The 21,522-nt window shown below is 37.3% G+C and overlaps 1 protein-coding gene across 1 annotated transcript in view; it reads left to right on the top strand.

Annotated features, from left to right (window-relative positions):
* DLG1 (discs large MAGUK scaffold protein 1) overlaps nucleotides 1-21,522 on the top strand; it is a 185,211-nt gene that overhangs the window by 67,853 nt on the left and 95,836 nt on the right. Inside the window, exon 6 of the mRNA XM_085298703.1 lies at nucleotides 10,974-11,138. Coding sequence (XP_085154829.1) covers nucleotides 10,974-11,138 — 165 coding nt within the window. The remainder of the gene's footprint in view (nucleotides 1-10,973; nucleotides 11,139-21,522) is intronic.

The raw sequence follows: 21,522 nt of genomic DNA, 5'->3' as shown, positions 1-21,522 counted from the left end.
GGAGCTGGTTTCTAGTGGGAAGCTTTTCCTGAAAGATTCACCGTATTTATTTAAAGGCTTATTTCTGAACACCATGGACCTAGATTAAATGTCAAAAATAGGCAGCAAGCAGCGTTTACAGAGGCATTTTTCTGGAATCTCAGTCACGGATCGATTGAAGTGCCCAGGGTCTGAAAAGATGTCACCTAGCATAAAAAACTTGGATTGTTTTTCTCCGATGCTATGCCACTGTAAAGTAGCATGTACCAACAACACATTATCTTTAATGTTTGGATGTAAGGTGGGTCTATAAAAAGGACTTTTCCTGGAAATATAAACTGAGTTGAATAGGATGTTAGTGACTGTCATTATGTCTAATGTAACTGTACCTTAAATTTCAGATTAAATAGCATGTGTTTTGTTCCATGCAGTAGTAGATTATTGGGGCTCTTGGTGATTGTGACAGAAGTAACAAATTATCCTGCCTGCTGTTTAAAGATCCCTTTGAACAACATTTTGGATTTACTGAATGCTGCATGTGAAATGTCGTCATTCTCTGTTAATCAGCATTAATCATGATGTAATCAGTTTATTGCACTTGGCTTTCATTTTCTTCAGCTGTAAAGAATTAAATACACAGGAGACTTGCACTGAGATGCAGGGCTGGAAATGCCTCCTGACATCATCTCCACAGAAGCGATCGTTAGTGGCAGGTTTGGGTTTAACAGTGCCCTCAGGCTTTTAGTCATTTTAGGACTAAATCCGCTGTTTGGGTTTTCGAGTAATAAAACATATATAATTTGATAATTTTTAGAATAGTAAATGGAATATATTCAGTGTCATGTCAAAAGTGCCTTTTTCAGTGAAATTAGCAGCTAACGTGAAGGGTATGATGGGAACACCAGCTACTGGAAAACCTCTTTAAAATTAATTGTTACAAGTGCTTAAAGTTACTTTGAGGCTGAGATTCAGAAATTGTTCTTTTTGTGTACAAGTCAGTGTTCATTTCTAGCAAAAATGAGTTTGTCAAATTCTGAACAATTTTGTGTGTATGTATGTGTGCATATATATACACACACTAAAAAATATGTATGCCCATGAGTATATTGTGGTTTACATATATATATAAATATATATAAAAATATATATTGTAGTTTATATATGCATATAGAAAGCACAATGTTATTGATGTTGCATAAATGTTACCTAGTTTGAGAGGGAGGAGTCTGAATTTTTGTGGATATTTTGATAGTGTGAATGCTTTATTGTGAAATTTAAARGTGAATGCTTCATTTCCAGTAGGTGGTTATTTCTTTTGCATCTATTTACCTTTACAGTATTCAAAGCATGTTTAATTGCAAACACATGTATTTAGTGATGTGAACTGGAAACTCATTGCTGTAAAACTAGGATTTTTTTTAATCTTTTCTATGGAACTGTCAGTCTTAAACACATTCTCATGTTTAAAACCTAGGAAACAAAACCATGTGAAGTAGGGATGAAAATAGTATGATTTTTAATTCTAGCATTRAAACTGCAGATAAGAGATGCTTTTYGCTTTAACGGMAAACCAAAAAAATATTTAGGAACTTCACTTCAGTCATTTTGTGTCATATATGACCAGCAGCTGCATTTGTTACTATACTTGCCCATCAGTGACTCTTTCTCTATTTAAGTGTATTAGTAATTTCTTAGTGTGTTGCAGAGTGCTTCAGCAACTTGGGCGCAGGCTCTTAAAGCAACATCAGCTGCGGCACATTGCCTTTCTGGGGTCAGCAGCGGGGAGCCGTGGGGCTGCGGTGGGTCGGGGAGAGCAGCCCCCGGGTGGGAAGCGCCGCTGAGCGGCATGCGCGGGGCCTTGCTGGCGCTGCCCGCCTAGCTTGGCTGGCGGAGATGGCTCTTGGAAGTAGGAGGAGGTTAAATGCCTGATGGAGACACCCCTGGCAGAATCCTTGTGGATTTTTCGTAGTCTCATTTGGATATAGGGTGTTAGATTCAGAAGCAAATCTCACAGACGAACGATACCTCAAGTGCAATACATTTTTTTTTAAAACATTTAAAAATGTTTAGTTTTCTGGCCACTTTAAGTGTGAGGTTTTTATTCTACCCTAGTAAAATGTATAACTGGTGATACAGTGTGGGTACTTTATAGTATGCAAAGTGCAAATGAGCTGAATGTTTTGGGTTTAAATAATTCTGAACTGCAGGTAATACAGGTATTCTGAACACATTTTGAACACACATATTTGGAAGTTGCAGAATTGTACTGTGTTAAATAAAAAGTACCGTTATCTTCTGAGATGCTGTAACTTACTGAGAAGCTGAAGGGTCAATATCTTGGTGACAGCATATGTTGAACAGCTGCATGCATGGAGCAGTAATGGAGAATAAGTAGTTCAGTCCTTCACATAGGAAAAGAAAAATCTGATCTCATGCAGATAATTCTATAAATACATTATTTTGCATTTTCATTTGTTTTTTGAGCATGTAAAAAGAACATTAATAATTTGACTGTTCCATTTCACTTGTCTTGCTCCTTGGCATTCCAGAACAGGATATTAATACACAATTAATACTACAAATATTTCTGGCATCTTTTATGTCTGTTTATTTTAAATTCTGATATTACTTCTGGATGTCCATGAAATGAAGCATTGCCTAGRTGCTTACATTTAACATGGCTGTGCATCTGTACTTATCATGAGGGAACATGACTGAATTAACACATTATATGCAGTTTTATTCAAGATGCAACAAACTGAAGTCTTCAAAGGAGAAAATTCCATCTATTAAAGGCTACTTTGTGTCTGTTGTTCAACCATGTTATTTTTTTATTTTAGAGGTCTTTGTTCACTTATTAAAAGAAAATTTAGAACCCTTTGAGGATAAAAGGGGTTATTCAGAGTGCTTAGACTTATGTTACAAGAATAAAACCTAGCTTTCTTTAATTTTTGATTTAATACTTCAAATCACTGTTCCTCCTGTATTGAGCCCTAAACTATAATATGTTCTATTCTGCATTAAGTCAAGAAGTTCTGAAAATAGTTGATTATGTGTCATCTTATATTATTTAAGTCTGTTGTGTTTGCCACAGACTTTCTGCCTTTCAATGTGAGTTTTTGTTTACTTGCAACTAGATTTTATTTGTTTTCCTAAACTACCCAGTTGTTACAGTTTTAACAATTGTGGAGTAAACTTCCGTTCCACAATAGCTGAGAAGTTCCTCATTTGAGGGGGGGGGGAGGGAGGAAAAGTGGAGGCAATTGTTAAAGAGTGAGTGCAAAAAATTCTTATATATGAATGTATGATGTATTRAAATATAAAGTCTGATCTTCAGCACCCCATGCCTTAATAAAGTCACTTGTGATGGAGATCCTAAGACAACATAGGAAATAAGGAACAAAGCAGAATCTTGGGAAAACGCTTTTCCACACTGTCTGTAAGGTGCAGTTTTTAGAAGAATTCAGCACTGAGGCAGTGAGTTTGTTAGAACTGGCAGTGAAATCTGATGGATTTAATAGATGAAAGGTAGGCTAGCCCTTCTGAAAATACTGCCTGATGGATTTTACTGTACTAATTACGTTATGGACCTTTTGTAGTGTGGCTAAGATGCCTTAGACATGAAAGCACTCTTTTAAGGGCTTCAGATTTTGAAAATGCCTTGACACCCGCCCCCCTCTCCGCCCCTTGCAAATGTTGCTGGAAAAAGGAGAACAACACTGCTGGAATTCCCTGCAGTCTGACAGCATGTATGCTTTCCATTTTATTTCAGTTTCATTAATGTGACACTGTCACATCAATCTACTTGCAGACTTATCAGTATAAAATGCCTCCATCTCAGCTTTCTTCAGGAGTTTTTWAAAAAATGTTAAGCCAAAAGAACCTTCCTGTTGACTTTCTAGGCTTTTTTTTTTTCCCCTTCCTCTCTGTACTCCTTATTCCATTACGTAAGAGAATATCAAAATGACTTGTATTTAATAGTGAGCATAATGCGGGAGATCTYGCTGTTGAGCGCATCTCACATTCTCACTTAATGGTAGGATACAAAGTTGCTAGCAGATGTGGAAACAACATTTTGGTTCTTTGCTTGATGAAGTGYGTGAAAATAGTACTTGGTTCTGGTCTCTGTACTATACTGTGTTAGTGTGACAGTACTTCATAGTTGCACTTTAAATAGATCCAAGTTGTATGCGGGAGAGTGTGTGACTGGAACATACTTCCTGCTCTATGGCCTTTTGTCCTCCTCAGTGAGGAAGATGCTGTGTCCTTCTAGGCATTGCACTTGCTTCTGATTTAGCGCTTCCACTGGACTGTCGTGAAGATTCATACARCTTATGTCAACAGCTTAATATTATTTCTGTTGCATTAGAATTTTTGCTTTAGCAAGATTGTGTGAAATTTGACTTTACTGTTACTTTTGTGTGTCAGAATTATTGGAGCTTATTTTCTGATGAACTGTGTCTGGAAGTCAAAGTAGCAAAGGTTGTTTTTGGGGGAAACAGTGTACTTTGTGAGAAGAATTGTTGGTATTTAGATTTTTTACACTCACTTGTTTTTAACATACAACTTCCGAATTCTTTCATACAGGAACTGAGCTGTTAAATGCAAAGCAATGTTTCCGAACATCTGTTTCTGGAAAAATCTTTTGAAGGGCCCTTCCAGATTTAGTTTAACTTCTAAACTGAATCAGTCAGAGAACAAAGACAAGTATTTAAATTTGGAGAGGCTTATACCAGTGGTCTAAAACCACACAATTTTTATTGTACTGTCTGTCCTTACTGCATCAGAGAGGATCTGACACTGTGAACTTCTATTTATTTATCCAATTCAAATGATTATCTCTACTTGTCTTTGCTTTTTTCTTATCCTTTTTCAAAGTATAGGCTTGACTTGTATAGTGAAAGCAAAGGTTTGGAGACTGGCTATACAATTCAGGCTGAATACTTTCTGAACTTTGGTTTATAATTTTTGTTACCTTTATAGTTGTGTGGTTTGAGGACACTAAAATCTGGAGGGGGATGCGTGTCATTAGTTTAAGGCACAGGGTTGTGTGGGAGTTCCATAACCACTTGATTTCCTTTTGGTTCTGTTTCAGTGAGATGCCAGAGGAAACCTTTAAAAATCTAAACCAACAACTTAATTATGTCCACAAGGTAGATTATGTACTAATCTGTGTTTGCTTTGAAATATCTTCCATCTAAAATATACATGAGCTCAGACAGACTAAATCTAGATATTTGTTCAAATGAATGACTGAAGGATTTTTTGTCTTTTTTTCCTGTGAATGTGTGACTTGTATTTTGAAAAGTGTTACTTCAAAATGTCAACAAAATCTTTTTGTATTTGTCTTCATTATGTCACAGATACTTTGTTCATTTTTATTTTTAACTGCTTGGCTTGTGAATTTAAGCAGGAAGACTGTGGGCTGAACAATTAATGTGGTGGTCATCACAGGGATACTCTGTGACGAGACGTGGACAATGGTCTCTTCTCCTGTAAATTAGCATGGTTTTATTARAGTGAATTTTCTGTAGTTATTACTAGCTAATAATTTAGTCTACAGTACTCAGTGACTAGTTTAAAACTCTTTGGGGGCTGTAATTTAGCATTTGCCTTGTTCTTTTCCAGAAGAAATTCTGTCAGCTGTGTTTTATCGGAAGAGAAATTATTTGACTTCATTTTTACATACCTATAAACCTGCAATTGAATCTTTTAGGACAGTATCTGACAGAGATATGTGACAGACGTTTAGCATGTGGTGAGTTTGCACTTTAAATTATGATTAATTACGGAGCAGTCTGTAAAACTGCCTTTTTAAGAAAGTTACATTGCTAGGCTGCCACTCGAGGGCTACCAGAAAACTTCCCAGGCGGGCGGCTGCGGTAGGTTGTGTGCGGATTCAGTGCTCCTTGGGCACACTGACTTTGTTTCCTGTGATCTTTGTGTGGTGCAGTCTTTGGCCGGACCKTCTAAACCAGGGTCTTCTCAAAAGCAGAGCTGTGCCCAGGACTCAAATACTTAATTCGTAAGCAGAGAAACGGTCTCCTGCTAGCCCCTTTCAAACGGTTTGGTCTGTTTCCTTCCTCCTTTTCTTGTCCGTTGTGCCAGCATTGCTCATCTTGCTGTGAGCCACTTGAGGGCATTAAAACAGCAGAAAACTAATACCGCTGAATTCAGCGTTGTGCTGGATTAGCTCCCTGAACTAGCTCAYCGTGAAGTCAGGTGTGCATCAGGATCCAAAGGACAGGCAGATGTGTTTGTGCAGGTGGGACAGCAGAGATCGAATGGGGCCTGCTCCTTTTGATGGTAGCTACCCTTCAGATCAGCTCAGCTGTACAAACTGTATCTTGGGTGTCTGTGAAGTTGATTTAAGGCAATGAAACTTGATGTAAACAAAATGAAATTTTGAAGCATATATAGCAGCAGAGTTAACTTGTCATGACTGAATCCTTGTTTAGCAGGCAGGCAGCTCTGAATGGTGGCTGTCTACCCACGCCAGGTTACTCGAGTGCTCTGCCTCAGTCAACGGGCAGATGTTGGGGGTGTTCCTGTACAGTAATGAAGTACAAAATACTTGCACTGCTATGGAGAACTAGCTCTTACTGGGTATACTGATGTGCCCTGAAGCTGAAGCACTTCCATGKATGTATGTATAATACATTGTACATGTACTATCTAGTATATGCAAAAGACAAGGACAACTTGGTGTCCTTCAGCATAAGTTGTGCGGTTTCTGTGCATCTCATGTCCTCATCTTCTGTTTGCACTTTGAGACACTGTAGTGTATTTGAAACATGGGTTCTGAAACTTTTGAACAGTTTCAAGGTGACCTTACTGTCACTTGGGAAACATTTTCTGATCTTGAATAGTGCATCAGAATCCAATTAGCATTTCACATTAGTTTAAGATGTTTTCTTTCTTGTGAGAAGCTTATAGCCCTTGTCAGTGCCTCCTATGAAAGATAATCCTTCACTACATTTTTTTTCCTTGATTCTTAATCTAAATTTTAATGACATACTGACCCAGTAAAACTTCCTACATAATCTGTTTTCTTAAGCGCTAATACATTGGATGAATCTTAGTAAGTAAAAGTTTCTCAAACCTAGAGACTCTTTAATTACACTCAGGAGTGTCCAAATAACTTTTTAATATACGTATCTTCTTTCAGAAAAAAATCAAGAGTTTTCTATGCTTAGCCTAAAAGTGTTCACTGCCTTGTGACTGCTGAACATTGTGGTTTTTTTATTATTATTATTATTATTATTATTTTAATTTTTAAATTGAATGCTACTTTTAGCTTTTCACAGGATCTGTGTCAGGTCTGAATTATGAACTTAATCCAGTTTCAGATCCCATCTTCCTGTATTTTATTATCAAATTTAAGATTGAGCTCTGTCAGGGACATGCTGGATTTCAAGTCCAGTTCCCCATATGGAAAGACATGTTGCCAAATGCTGCTTTCCGCATTTGAACAGACTCCTTTATGCTAGTAGCCTGCTTCCTCTGATGTTTTAAGACATTTCCCGTGCTCCTTGTAGTTGTAATAYTTATTTTCTAATTATCAGGTCACAAAAAGCACGATATTGGAAATACAGTTTTGGCTAACACTGTCCTTTAAATCTTTTCTATTTCTGATATTTAACGTTATTGCTGTGACAGTTTAATGACATTAGAGTAAGTCAAGTGCTTTTAGTACTCTCTCAGAAAATAGGTGATTGGGAAAAGTCTAATGCTGAGCAATCTCCCATCTCATTTGACTGTAGGGGGGAAAGGAAAGGAGGTTGTATCTTTGGTAGCGAGCCATTAGGTTGACTGGGTCATCTCGAGAAGCCTGCCTGTTGAGGATGTGAAAAATTAAGACTTTGAGTGACTATTGCAGTTTTTCACGACTGTCAGTATTCGCTATCTCACTTTTTTCATCCAGTGAAGCAGAAGGTCTGGAATTGTTTTCAGGTTTAATAACGGAAGTCTTAACGCTCACTTTCCTTTTGGGGACTGTTTCTTTTGTCTTGTAGTGCTACTTTGCTTGGTCAGTGCTTATAGATACAATGTTTGCATTCCTTCTACCCTGGCATTTCTAACGCTTCAGAAGTGTAATGTCTCTCAAAATCTAAAGCTTGATCTCATGCATCAGCAGAAGAGGGATGAATGGAGCAGTATGGTTTTACTTATTTTTTGCCTCAAAATAGAATGGAGGATACCTTTAATGATTTCTGATATCTCAACAGTTGCTCGTTTTTAAAAAAGCTGTATTTCTTCAGTATCAGTGCCTCATTTGTGTTTGGGTAAAGGTTTGGGGGTTTTTTTGAGGGGGGGAGGGGGAGCCTGATCGTGTGCTGTTACGGTAGGTTTTACTGGCTAAAGCAAAATGGGTTATGGAAATACAATGATGCAAGTAGCTTCCTTTCAGTGCTGACGGGAGCTTGTCTCCAAGGAATCCTGTGTTGGGCACATGAGATGGCTGGAAGGAGAGAGTGAACAAGGTTGTCCTCTTCAGCAGAAGTCAGCTGTAGCGCTTCAGCTTCCCCCATGGGACCATGTCTTTGCTGGCAAAGCTATGTCATAACATGCATGATGAGGCTACAGAAGATGAGATGGACTGATGTGTATCTTGCTTCCAGAAGAGGGAGATGCCGTTATTGTTTGTTCCCTCTTTTGCACAGGCTCTGGTGTTTGTTAAATCTCAGCGTGAATCAGGGTCAGTAATGCAGGAGAAATTTAACCCAGCAAAGGAAGGGTAGGAAGTGGGCCGTGTTCTCCTGATTTGTCCTGAATGCCAGCATCAAAAAAAAGGGGGAGGGGGAGGGAAATGGGGAAGAGGATGTGGTGCCATCCCTAAGGTTTGGGAAAGGGGTTGGGGGGCAGTAAGATAATGCTGCTGTTGTGAGTTCAGCTGTCCCGTTTGACCTTGCTCAGAGTTCATTTTCTATCATATGGACGAAAAGATCAAGTCTTCCATAAAACTAGTGCTCCTGGGTGAAAGAAACAAACTGGTTATTAACTGCGGGAGCTGGCAATTGCTGAATCATTTCAAGCAGTTCCTTTGTACTTAATGTTGTAGCTTTTATAGCTTTGTAATATTGCAAGATTCTTCATTATATGAAGACAATTATTATATAGACAATTACATAGCCTATTGGACTATTCAGTGATCAGTGGATTGCTATGTATAAATGATATATCAAGATGATGACAACTGTTGTTGATTAAAACTACAGTATGTATGTTTGAGAATTCTGTTAAACAAGAAATGCTTTTTATTCTAAATATGCTTTACTAATAATGGAAACATCTTTTCCTAATTATAAAARCATTATACATCTAGAAGGCTTTTTATTCCTTTAATGGCACAACATGCTTTCCCTGTAAACTACAAAAACATTGCTATGATACCCCAGAGGGAATACATAAATGTGGGGTGTGGCTATAAAATGTTGAGATGTATGTTATGCTGGAAAAGTTTACATGATTCCAGCTTTCAGGTCTAGTTTTAACTAGCAGGAATATGCTTGACTACCTAAAATGCCTCAGAATTGGCTGAGACTGGAAGGGTAAAATTGRGGTGAGGCTTAAGCACGAAGTGTGTTCATAATGCAAGTCCATGCCAAMTTTGGAGTTACTAGATGCTGCATGATCAGTTAACAGGGGATTCACAGTATGCGCAAGTACTATGAGCACTGCTGATTTCACTAATAACGCTCAGCAGAGATGGGCAGGTGTAGGTGCAGCTCAGTGACCAGGGCAGGTCCGGGGTGGGTGAGGAATAGTCTCTGACCCTTTGAAGTTGAATGGAAATGAGCGAAACTGGGTAATGTTGCTGTGTGGGGCTTCCAGGGTGGGGAAGCCTAACCCATCTAGTAGCAAAACCACATTTTATAATTTCATAATAAAACCAGCAGTTGTGAGTTAGTTTTTATATTGGAGTATCAACAAACTTTTAAAAAAAAAACAAAAAACTTTTTTTTTTTTTTTGAATCAGCTTGCAACTCAATGTGGCAGACTTGTTGAATCAGCATGGGAGAATGCTGTTGAGGTTGTTGTTTGAGGGCAGGATGGGATTGTAAATAACTAGCTGGCACTGAGAGTTTCTGCTGTTTTGAGTTGTCTCTTTTCAGAAGATAATCATGCATATTAAAGCTGACTTACTAAAGTTGGAGCGAGTTGTGGTCTACTGTTAGGATTTGGTGAAGTGAGCAATAAACTGTGCATGGTTCTTTGTAAATTACTGGGGTATTAAAGCTTTCACTAAAATTGATTCAATATGATACATTGCTTATATTATATGATATAAGCAGTAGGAAAACTAGTTTAGGAATCCAGTTTTGAATGAATAGATTTCCTTCTCTGTTTTACTTTTCTTGTCTGTACTATGGGAGTAATGTTTATGTCCACGTAAATGTTAAGTGCTGTAAGCACTGCTCTTCTAGACTGTTTGTGAATAGATCTTATTTGGACAGGGTTTTTTGTAATGCTTAAGTCACTGTTTCAAAGCAAATAAATGTCRAATTATGTTATATTTCATAGACCTTCCCATTTGACAAAATGTATGTGCTGATGTTGCAGGGACACCAAAAACTGAAGCCTAAAGCATGTGCACGTGTATATGTAAATGGTTTAAAATAATATGAGTTTGCTGGAGTGTATCTTCCTGCTGACTATTAAGCTTTCTTTAACAGCAAAATGTTATTTATTACATTACACTGTTTGTAAGACAAGTAAAGGGAAAAGTTTTCTAGAAAATGGAGCTGGGGACAGCTACTATGTACAAATAAGCATAAAGAAAAGTGGTGGCTTTATGGCAGTTTAAGGTGCAACTAAAATGGGTGAAACTTGGGAATAGTCTTTAAACTGAAAATACTAGTTTTAACTTTTATCTCCAGATTTTACAGCTTTGAAATCATCAGAGGCAAAACACTATTTTATCTGCTCTAGATTTTCTGGATAATCTCACAATTCTGTGAGGGCTGATCTTTTTCTGTAATTGTTTTTTTCAGAAATACCGCTATCAAGATGAAGATACACCTCCACAGGAGCACAGCTCTCCACACATTACCAATGAGGTGACGGGTCCGGAGCTGGTTCACGTGTCAGAGAAGAACCTGTCACAGATAGAGAATGTACATGGATTTGTTTCTCATTCTCATATTTCGCCAGTAAAGGTAAGCATATTTGATCTGTAATGACAGTGCAGTGGTTTGATACATACTGTTTGATACATAGGAACGTAATTTTGTGAAAAATTTCAGCAGATACACCTACTTCTGTTCTTACGGAACCATTCCTTTGTAAAATCCACTTTGCAGAGGTTAAGGCTTTTGACTTAGATCAATACAGTATTCTGACTAAAAGTGTGCAACCAATAAAATGGCCAGATAACGAATCTAGGTAACAGAAAGGTCTTGGATGCAGTTATGACTGGGCACTGTTACTGTTATCAGTTGAATTTCGGGGTTTCTAGAAGGGTCTTTTGTAATTAGTTCCGAATTTGGAACCAGTACATACTTAAGGTCCTAGAGGAAAAATATAATGAGCCAAATGTAAAATATTTCTTTAGGAGCAAAGCGAGCAATTTTGGACTGTATCATTAAAAAAAAAAATAGGTGGACTGTGTGAGGTTTCTGAGGTTGTGGCAGGCAGGTCTGGTGATGCTGCAATCTGTGAACAAAAAACAGTGAGAGGGAAAAGGAGCCGCAACATGCTTCTGCACAGCATGTGAGAGGCCACCACTTGAATACTGCATCCAGGTCTGGAGCCTGCACTTCTGAGAGGCTCTGAGAAGTTGGGAACATGTCTTGAAACTCCAGGTAGCTTTCTTGCAGTGAAACTGGGAACTCGATCTCTTTGATAAAGTGGAAGTTGAGATGTGATGGACTTGATCGGTATATTTGGGTTTCCATTCAGTCGTTTTCTAAATACACTAACATGTGCCAAACTGAATACTGTGTTTTCTGTAATATTTCTGAATCTGTTTCACTTTTTTTTTGAGGAAAAAAGTGAATAAATGATTTGATACTAATCAGTGTTTGGGTTTTAGAAGGATAACCTTGTTTATGGTAGGTCTACATTTTGATATTTTTGGCATGAATTATTGATGTGTGGTAGTATTCCTTGTGACTGAGACTGGCAGTGTAGTGTAGCAGTATCACAGCATGTTAAGAAAAAGTTGTTTTGAATTTAAAGATTTTTTCTCAGATTATTTTGATTATAAAGAAAAGTCTTTTTGAATGTACTAGCTCTCTAATTGACTTGCAGGCTCTCTGTAGAGGAACAGAGTGGATGGTTGTTTGGTAATCTTTGTTCCAGCTTTCCTAGGATTTTAAAAATGCTTATGTTGGTATTGAAAACCTTGAGGTTTTGTTTTGTATGCTTATAACCTTACAAATATTAAAGGAAAAAACAAAACAAATCAAAAAAGCCTTGGGCACTTCCATAGCCTTCAAAGAAGCACAGAGGACAAAAGCTGAATTTTTTTAAGCCCTTGTAAATAAATTTTTTTTTGGAGGGGGCTGTACTTCTTACTTGAGTGTTGTAAGAAAACTAAGCAACTTTGTTTTGAGAGTAACTAGGTTTTCAACTTTGCTTATGAAGATAGCTGCTCTGGTTATATTTGATTTGCTCAGTGTATTACATTCAAGTAGTAGTATACTCAATTTTGTATGTGCAACCATTAGAAAAAAAAAATCCTTTACCTCTACATTTTGGGGACTTGGGGTAAACCGTAGCTTTTCCTAATTCTTAGCATAGTTTGTCTTGCATTTCAGAAGACATAAAGGGAGTGAAAAGGTAAATTAAAACTGTAATGAGTGTTTAAGTATAATGCACATCACAGTGCGGAAACCAGTACAAATAAAGAAAAAGGTTATGTGAGACTGAAGATCTGTTTCCCCTGGGGCTATGTAGACACTATTTCACTGTATAAAGCCCTTAAGACTGTGCAAAGGGGATAGGGCTCTAATTACCTTAGTTTCTTTCTAGCTACCTATGTCTAAGGGAGACCGAATTACTCAAGCAGTTCTTGCATTTGACTTTCTATTTCAGATCATTTTTGCCAATAGTTAACTACAATAATATAGAAGTGAGGATATGATATTAGTGATATTAACATTTTATGGAAGATAGCTTTTATTCCTTATCCCCATTCCACAAGGGGAACAGTCTTTTCTGCTCAGTAAGATTATCTATTTAAAGCTCCCAAGCAGGCAGACCTGCTTTGTGGCCAGACCATTTATATGGGACCTGTAACTATCCATTTTTATTAAGTGGCTTTTACACACTGTAACTTTGTGGTAAAGAGACTGATGGAAAACCCAGGGAAGTTCTGCAGAAATAAATGTGAGGAACAGTCCTCTGCATCCCTCTACTCAGATGTGATCATCTCCAAATTGAAAATGTCATTTTTTTTGGAGGTGTGTTGAATATACAACTCTGCACTGCTTTGGAAGAAAGAAAAAAAAGCATATCCTATTCAAAATGCACTGGAAATTTATTTAAGTAGAATATAGCTATAATTACAAAATACAGTGAAGCTTTTTAGAATTTTACTGTGGATTTTGACTTTCTGAGGAAAAATACTATTATTCTCTTAAAGCATAAGAACTAAGAAATCACCACTTAATAGGAAAGAATGTGTATAAAAGCAATGTTACTGTGCAGCTCTTGTACAACTATGCTATACCACTGAGTTGGCTCTTTTCAGGAAGCTGTCTTCAGTTATTTCAAAGTAATGTATATTAGTAATGTATAGTACAGCTGGAATTTGAGCTTTGCTCATCTGAAAACCAAGGCAAGTGCTGTTTACCAGTATACTGTGAAGCTCTGGGTTCTGATGTAAGGTTGGCTGCTGTCTTAGTTCTCTCCTGGAGAAGTTAATCTCTATATGCATGACTTCCCAAAAAATAGGGGTCAGTGCAGCTTTGAAGTTCAGAGCGAGGTTTGAGTGCATAGTTTCATATTTCCTGGGAGTCTTCATGGGACCTCTCAGAACAAAATGCCCTTCAGCTCAAAGTTTCTTTCTGTTTAAGGAATAGTTTGGGAATAAATGCAGTTAGAAATTGGACCTGAATGTCAGACATCCAAGGCTTCTATAGTATGCTTGGTATAGCTGATCCTCTCTTCTCTTTAGCCTAATAATCTCCAAGAGATGTTCGTAGTTTTGGTATCACATAAGTTGAAGATATTCAACAACAGCAAGATAAATGCAACAAGATATATGCACCAATAGCTCTGAGTTAAGAGAGCTCTGCATAATTTATATGGTAGATTGGCTTGTTGCACAGTGTTCTATGGACCAGGTCTTGGCTAATAATCAAGGTCATGATTAGCTGTATTCTTTAGCGAATTTTCCTAAGGAAACCCAGTATAATAGAGGACATAAAGTCTTASTAAAATACATAGAAGTGTTCATTACTCTAATAAAATAATGTATGTTTTTAACAGGAAGATTGTTTTGTGAAACATCAACACTAAACGCATCTGAAGCTTCAGATGCAGGGTATTACTGATCTGAGAACATAAAGTTAAATGCAAACTGTTTTATGATCATATGCAGCTTTTTTAGAAGTGCTGCAGAGGGCAGTGGAATCAGCTTTTCTGCTTTTCTTATAGAGTCTTCTGCAGCATAGAACAATAATGCAGAGTACGAGTGGACTTGGTGAAGAAGTTCCACCTGACCGTGAGGAGGAATTTCTTCACTGTCAGAGTGACAGAGCCCTGGAACAGGCTGCCCAGAGAGGCTGTGGAGTCTCCTTCTCTGGAGATACTCAAGGCCTGCCTGGMTGCAACCCTGTCTAACATGCTCTAGGTGACCCTGCTTGAGCAGGGAGGTTGGACTAGATGATCTCCAGAGGTCCCTTCCAACCTCACCAGTTCTRTGATTCTAAGAACTGAGATGCCTCTTATACCTAGTCTACATTTTTTTCCTTGAGAGAAAAGCATTCCAATTTCAAACAACTTAAATCAGCTTTTGCAACTTGCTTGGACTCCTGCATGGTTTTCAAAGGGCAACTTTCAGTTACTAAAATGACAGTTGCATATCCGTGATTTTTTTAGGGAATGAACATGTAACTACATTACTATTTATCAAATGTTCTAGATTAAGTGCCATAGTTACCCAGAGTGGTTTACTCACTTGACAGAGGGTTAGGATTGTTTAACTTGGATGTTTCGAAGTAAATCTGACCGGGGAGAGACCTTACTCTGTTTCTATTTAACATTGTGATGTGGAGCACTTCTCCATCCAGTAAGACTTTTTTGAATGTTTAATGGGAGAGAATCATGAACAGATAGTAAAAATAGTGAAACTTCAACTCCTTCATAGATGCTTTGTTCCAAACATTTTGAAGAATGTTTTCAGGCAGGCAGGTTGCTAGTTGCACCTTTTCTTAGTGTGAGGTTTCGAAATTTCTTGTAGAAACTTGCGATCACAGTGTGAGGTGCCCCAAGTTCCTCAGAAACAAAATAGGGCTGAGTTGAATAGACTTTAGCGTAGTGGCCAGCAGTGCCGTATKAACGAGACTGACCGCTAGGTGGTGATGCGAGAAAAGGACTTGTCACTCCAATTGTGAAACTGAATTTAACTTTACTATCGTACCTTCAGATTGACATTTTTCAATTCAGCATTTGTTTTCTCTGAATAACTCCAATTAAGTGAAATCTTTTGTGGATATGATACCATATAAATTCTTAAACTGTAAAATGGAAGTTGGAGTTTCCTATCAAGGTAATAAGCTTGGAGTAAAAGATAATTGCATGGTTTTAAAATGACAGATCATTCTAATCACTGATACAGTATGATGAAAAAGATCCATCTTAAATTACAATATACTTCATTTAAAATATTTCACTTTAATACACAGATTGCTATGTTAGTTACTCCATATTATGATGTAGTATAGCAATTCAATATTGAAGTTTAGTGCCTAGTTGGGGCTATTATGTGTTTCCTTGTTAGGTTTGTGTATTATATGTTGTTTTGGGGGGGGGTTATTATTATGTTTACTTTAACTTGTAACACAGAAGCTCCATTTTAAAGAAAAAAAAAGTAGCAGTGTTCTGTACTGGGAAGATACACTGTGACTAGTCCAATAAATGTTAATTGTTGTCCTGTGAGATGAAGGTGCACTCTAATAAACTCTTAATATTACAGTATTCATGACAACTTGATTATATCTATACTTCCTATTCAAAATTTGCAGAAGCTTGTTTCTTGGAGCATTTTCCAAGCGGTTAGCACAGACTGACAGCTGAACATATGTATTCTGGTTGAAGCATTTGTACTGGCTTATTAGGCTAATAAGGTACCTAGAAATCGCTTGTTCATGATGTACAATAAAATTCTGAGGACTGACTGAATAGGAAAACACAGCCATAAAACTTAAAACATACTGCTTTGGGCATCTTTAGAATAACCTTGTACAATCACTGCAGTAGCATAGCTGGTGTGCTACTTTCAGGAATTGTGAGAAATGGTTAATTTTGAATGCAAACATTTTAAAGTTGTGATTATGTAATTGTTGGCTCTGTACATGTTATGAAACAGTCAACGACTTCATTCTTACGTGATTCAGCAAATATACGTATATTCAGTGAAATTATCATCATTGTACAAGTGAATCCTACTGGGAAAAGGTGATACAGAGCAGTGCAGGCAGCTCCATGTTTGACCTTTTTCATTACCAGCTACCTACTTGATCTTGTTCAAAGACCAGTTATTCTCTTGAGCATTATTGTATTCTCCCACAGTCCTTGGGCTTCAGATAAAACAGTAAAAATCCTTACCTTCTATAGCAAAGATCTTTTTTTTTTTTTTTCCCCAAATATTTTCAAGTTTAAGATGTAGGCTAATCCTGATTTCTCATTTAAAGCACAGTATTGAAGTTTTTTGTAGTGGTTTTGTAAATATATTTCAGTGAAGAGAAACCGTCTTTGTAATATTCTGGCAGTAAATGCAACAGAGTTGCTTTCCTGTGTTTGAATAGTGAAGTATTTCAAACTAAGATGAATTTTTTTTTTTCATATTCTCAAATATGAAAGTTCTTATTTATTAGTGCTACAGTGCTGTATAAGAGTCTGCTCTTAAAGGAGCAGTACCTGTTCATTTAAATGAAAGACATCCAGAAGGAAGATGAGAAACTAAAGTTCAGTCAGTCTTGTTTCCATGCTGAGAAAGCATGGTGAAACTGTTCTGAAGAGTAGAATCGGCAGATACATGGGTAAAGTACTGATGAGGAGGTAATGTAAGCTTTGTAAAGAAATGATGCCCCACAAATTTGAGTGTGTACATAGAGATTATCTTGTTAATGCAGGATTCTAGGTTTTCTCATGTGTACCTAATGGAATTCTTCAAAAAGCTCTTAGAGAAATTAAACTGCCACAGGATAAGGAAGAGAAGTCTTGATGGTTAATTGGTTTAAAAAAAGAACAGAGAAAGAAAGTAAACAGGAAAAAATCAGTAATCATGATGGAGATTACTAGAAGGATTTTGGAAGAAACTGCGTTCTCATTTCATCATCTGAGGGGAGTGGGAGCTCAGGATTATAATAGATCAATGGCAAATCGTCTTGAGTGCTCAAAGGCAAATGGAATATAGGGAATATCTGGAGATGCAGTATGGAACAGAAATGTAATATTGTATTATTGTAGAAATCTGCAGTGTTCCTGCATTTTGAAGATTATGTATAGCTCCTTATCTCAGAAGGTATATCAAGTTGGAAATGGTTCACAGAAGAAGAATTAAGAGTGGTCAGAGACATGGAGCAGCTGCTGTAGAGTGAGATCAGTCTAACTGTTCAGTTAGGGAAAGAGCTGAGTCAGATAGCAATAAAACTGAAGTCATGATGAGTAAAATTTTGCAGCTCAATAAAGAATGATTGTTTCATATATTCAGAAATATAACTTAGTAGGTAATAGTGTTCTTATAGCCCCTAAACACAGTGATCTACACTCAACCTCTGACTGTAAATCCTTAATCCGATGATAGTCTCTTGGTTTCTAGATATGCCAATAAAGTATCCCAACACGCACTCTGTTTCTTCTGCCCTTTTCCTTCAGCTGGAGGGGCCTGTATTTAGATCCTTCCCATTAATCTGTATGGGAAATAACTGCTTACATACTGCATATGTATGTATTCACATATGTGCTTCCTTTTAATGTAAAAGAATCATCTGTTTCTGTGAAACTTACTCTTTGCTCTAATAAGGTTAATAGCTTCCCTTCTTGTTCTCTCCTCGTGCCAAAACTCTTGCCCAAATGTTTGTATAGTTTATGTGAAAACAGACCTCTCTGCTCATTAGAAGAGCAGAGGAAAGAAGCTCTGTGTACTGATGGTCACTCCTCTTGATTTGAGGAACTACAAAGGCACATTCAGAGTAGGCCAGCAGCCAAAGGGAATGTAACTTTCCACCTGCCTCAATACATTTTCCTACTTATTATTTCCTAAATTTTGTGCCCCTCTGAGCAGATAGACAAGATTCCCATGCACATGCTCTTTCCATTTAGGATTTGGAAGGTTAGTTGACATGTATTTGTCAGCTTCAAGAAAGTTGCAATCTGTTACCTTTATCTGAACGAAGACCTTTCTAAAGCTTCATTAAATCTTCAGCAGAAAGTCAGTCCTTTGGAGTTAAGGATGCTGTAGAGAAGAACAGTGGGAACTATAAAGAACAACTTGAAGTTTTCTACATGTCATCACAYGTACTTGTTTTTGGGTTAGCATAGTCTTTGGGGTCTGCTCTTTGGAGGAGGTGCTCTGCAGTTCATAATTAAAATGATTCACCCAAGTTCTTGATAGGTTACTGCCTTTACAGTTCCTATAAATGAGGAGTATACAAATATGTGAAGAGCTGTCAGTTTGCATCTTATTTAAGCAGTAGTTGATCAAATCTGGGCTTTCTCACTATGCATCTGCTCAAAAACTTATCAACAGAGACAAAAAAAAAAAAAAGAAAAAGAAAAACTAACAGATGGAATGGGGATTAATGCTAACATTGCAACTTAAGATATACTAATTAACATCAAGTCATCTTAGCAACCGGTTATACTCTTCATTTCCCCTGAATTCTCAGTGGAGTTGGGTTCATTTTGATGCCTTAATAAAATCTAAAAGAAATTGCATTAAACATAGGATGTTTGTGTCAGCCTGGCATGCCAAAAAGATGGGCAGGAGATTCATGAACAGCATACGGAAGACCAGGCACTTCCGTCTGCACTGCTTGGTAAGTCGCCTGAGATAAGTTAACTGAAAAGCATTTACATTCTGTGTTCAGCATTTCTGCTAGGAATGTATCTTTCTAGAAAAATTGTACTGGCAAATTTGTTTTGAAACTAGAATACCTTTATCGACTGTGTAAATCAGGCTGGGTCTGGGAAGATCCTTTCAGTCCTGTGTCTTAAAGGCTGGGGTAGCTTTTCTGCTGTATCTTAGCAGAAAGGGTTAATTTCTTTTGCCTCCATGTCCAGTTTGAGTAGTGTACTCCTGGACTTTGGTTAGAATACTTGAGACATAATATTGAATAGACTTGTTAGTAAGACTTAAATTTGTTATGCCAGTAAATATTTATTAAACATAGATTTCTGAAATGTTTATAAAGAGACATGAATGTGTATCTACATTTTTTGGAGTGTATTTGCTTGCCTGGAAAGTTATTGTTAAATAGCCCTGCATTGGAGCATATAAATTTAGTTGTACACATTTTTGTCTTCAGCTTTTTAAATAAAAGCTAAGTGGCACCAAAAATAAGTACCTGCCTGTGTTTAGATTGTTCTTGAATTTTTCTGTATAAAGTATGTATTTTATYGACAGCCAGTTTGGCAGGATATTAATATAAATTACACAACATTTTTTAAATGTTTCAGGCTCTCTAAAAATTAACTTAGATATAATTGCTGCTTGTATATACGAAGACTTTCTGCTGGTATGCATTTTCATTTCATGGTATGCTTGCAACTTGTAAAGGTATCCACCATCTTTGAGATAAAATTTAGTATTATGGCATGTTTAAACTTGTTTTGGCAAGCTGATAATATGAATTGGCTTGAGTATAAAATCAAGATAACTTTGTTCCATGTATTAGAAGTTAATCTTCTAAGTATAGTAATCATAGTGGTTACCATATCACCTGTTTAAGTTTTTGAAGGACAAAGGGTGCTGTTCTGTGTCCATTACAAATGCATGTGCATCTCTTGATCTTTACTGGCTCAGACTGAAATATTAGGAGTTAAATTTATTAAACCACAGAAAGGTACGTGTGCTGATCTAGAAACCTTAACCTTTTAGCTGCAAATTCTTAATTCTTTCCTCAGATTAATTTTGGGGGGGGGTTTACTGTTTTTTTTAATTCAAGGTGCCAAATATAGAGAGGGAATGAAGGAAGCCCTCAAGTCCTTTAAAGTTGCCTCATACTCTGAGCCTTTTTATTCTGTCTCTTGCCTCTAGAAGTAGCTGTTCACAGACCCAAGTTCAGCTACCACCTCTGTATCCATGAGTCTTGAATTCATCATCTTTTTCTAAATTTTTCTATTTCTGTCCAAACAGAAATACTACTTTCTCTGATTTCTCCTTGCAGTCTATTTGACCAAAACAAAACAAGCCCTCACTTTTAGTCCCACTTCCCCCCCGCTGCAGTAGTTGAATCCTGTATCATGCTGGAGTGATGCCATGCCTCCATCTTCAGACTGCTTTGTCTGGAACATGCAAAACCTGAATTTGTCCCATCTCCACGCTCCAAATCCTGTAGCGCAGGCCCTCATTTTGCTGCTCCTACCAACTGTTCCAACTGTGTCTTTAGGCATCAGCAAATCCTACTATTAATATTCATACAAAGTGTATGTGTAAAGATAGCTTTCCTGTGTCCCCAGTGAGATTGCCTAATGCCTCCCTACAGCCTTTTATGGATTTTTGTCTCTGCATCAGGAAAAAAAAAAAAAAAAAACCTTTGGCTTCTCTTCCAAGAAGCTTTGTCTATACCTGCTTTTTCCAAAGAGCTGATACCTGAAGCATCTTTGTCCGGTTGCCACAGTTCACTGCTGGGGTGGATGGGAATCACCCATGGGAGGAACGGCCTTACGGCAGTGTTCCTGTCTCGCTTTGCAACGGCCTGACACAGCATCGGGGAAGCAGACCCTTGGCATGTTGCTTGTCCGTGCATCAGGGTATTCCCTGTCGGAGCTTCAGAAAGGCCTCTCCTGCGGCTGTCAGCTTGAAGAGTACCAAGACATAATTTTTGAAATCTTAGTTTTATTTTTATGTATCTGTATGTATAAATATGCAAATATATACAATACATGTGTATACACAATAGTATGTTTAAAGCTACACTGATTCTTATTTGTATTCCCACAGCTTTTAGAATCTATAGCAGTGTTGATATTTAAGACTATATGAGGAAAAATATTTTCACTTTGGTTCTTCTTAAAGACTTAGTTTTTTTAAAAAAAATTGTGATTTGTTCCAAATATTTTTACTTATAACTAGGGGTAAAGGAATTTCTCAAGTAATAAATTTATAGTTATCATTTGGACTAGGTATTTCTTTGAAGTCTGAAAGAA

Source organism: Rhea americana, unplaced genomic scaffold (genome assembly GCF_003343005.1).
Source record: "Rhea americana isolate MKP2758 unplaced genomic scaffold, rheAme1 scaffold_14, whole genome shotgun sequence".
Classification (NCBI taxonomy): domain Eukaryota; kingdom Metazoa; phylum Chordata; class Aves; order Rheiformes; family Rheidae; genus Rhea; species Rhea americana.
This window is presented reverse-complemented; position numbering and strand designations above follow the sequence as displayed.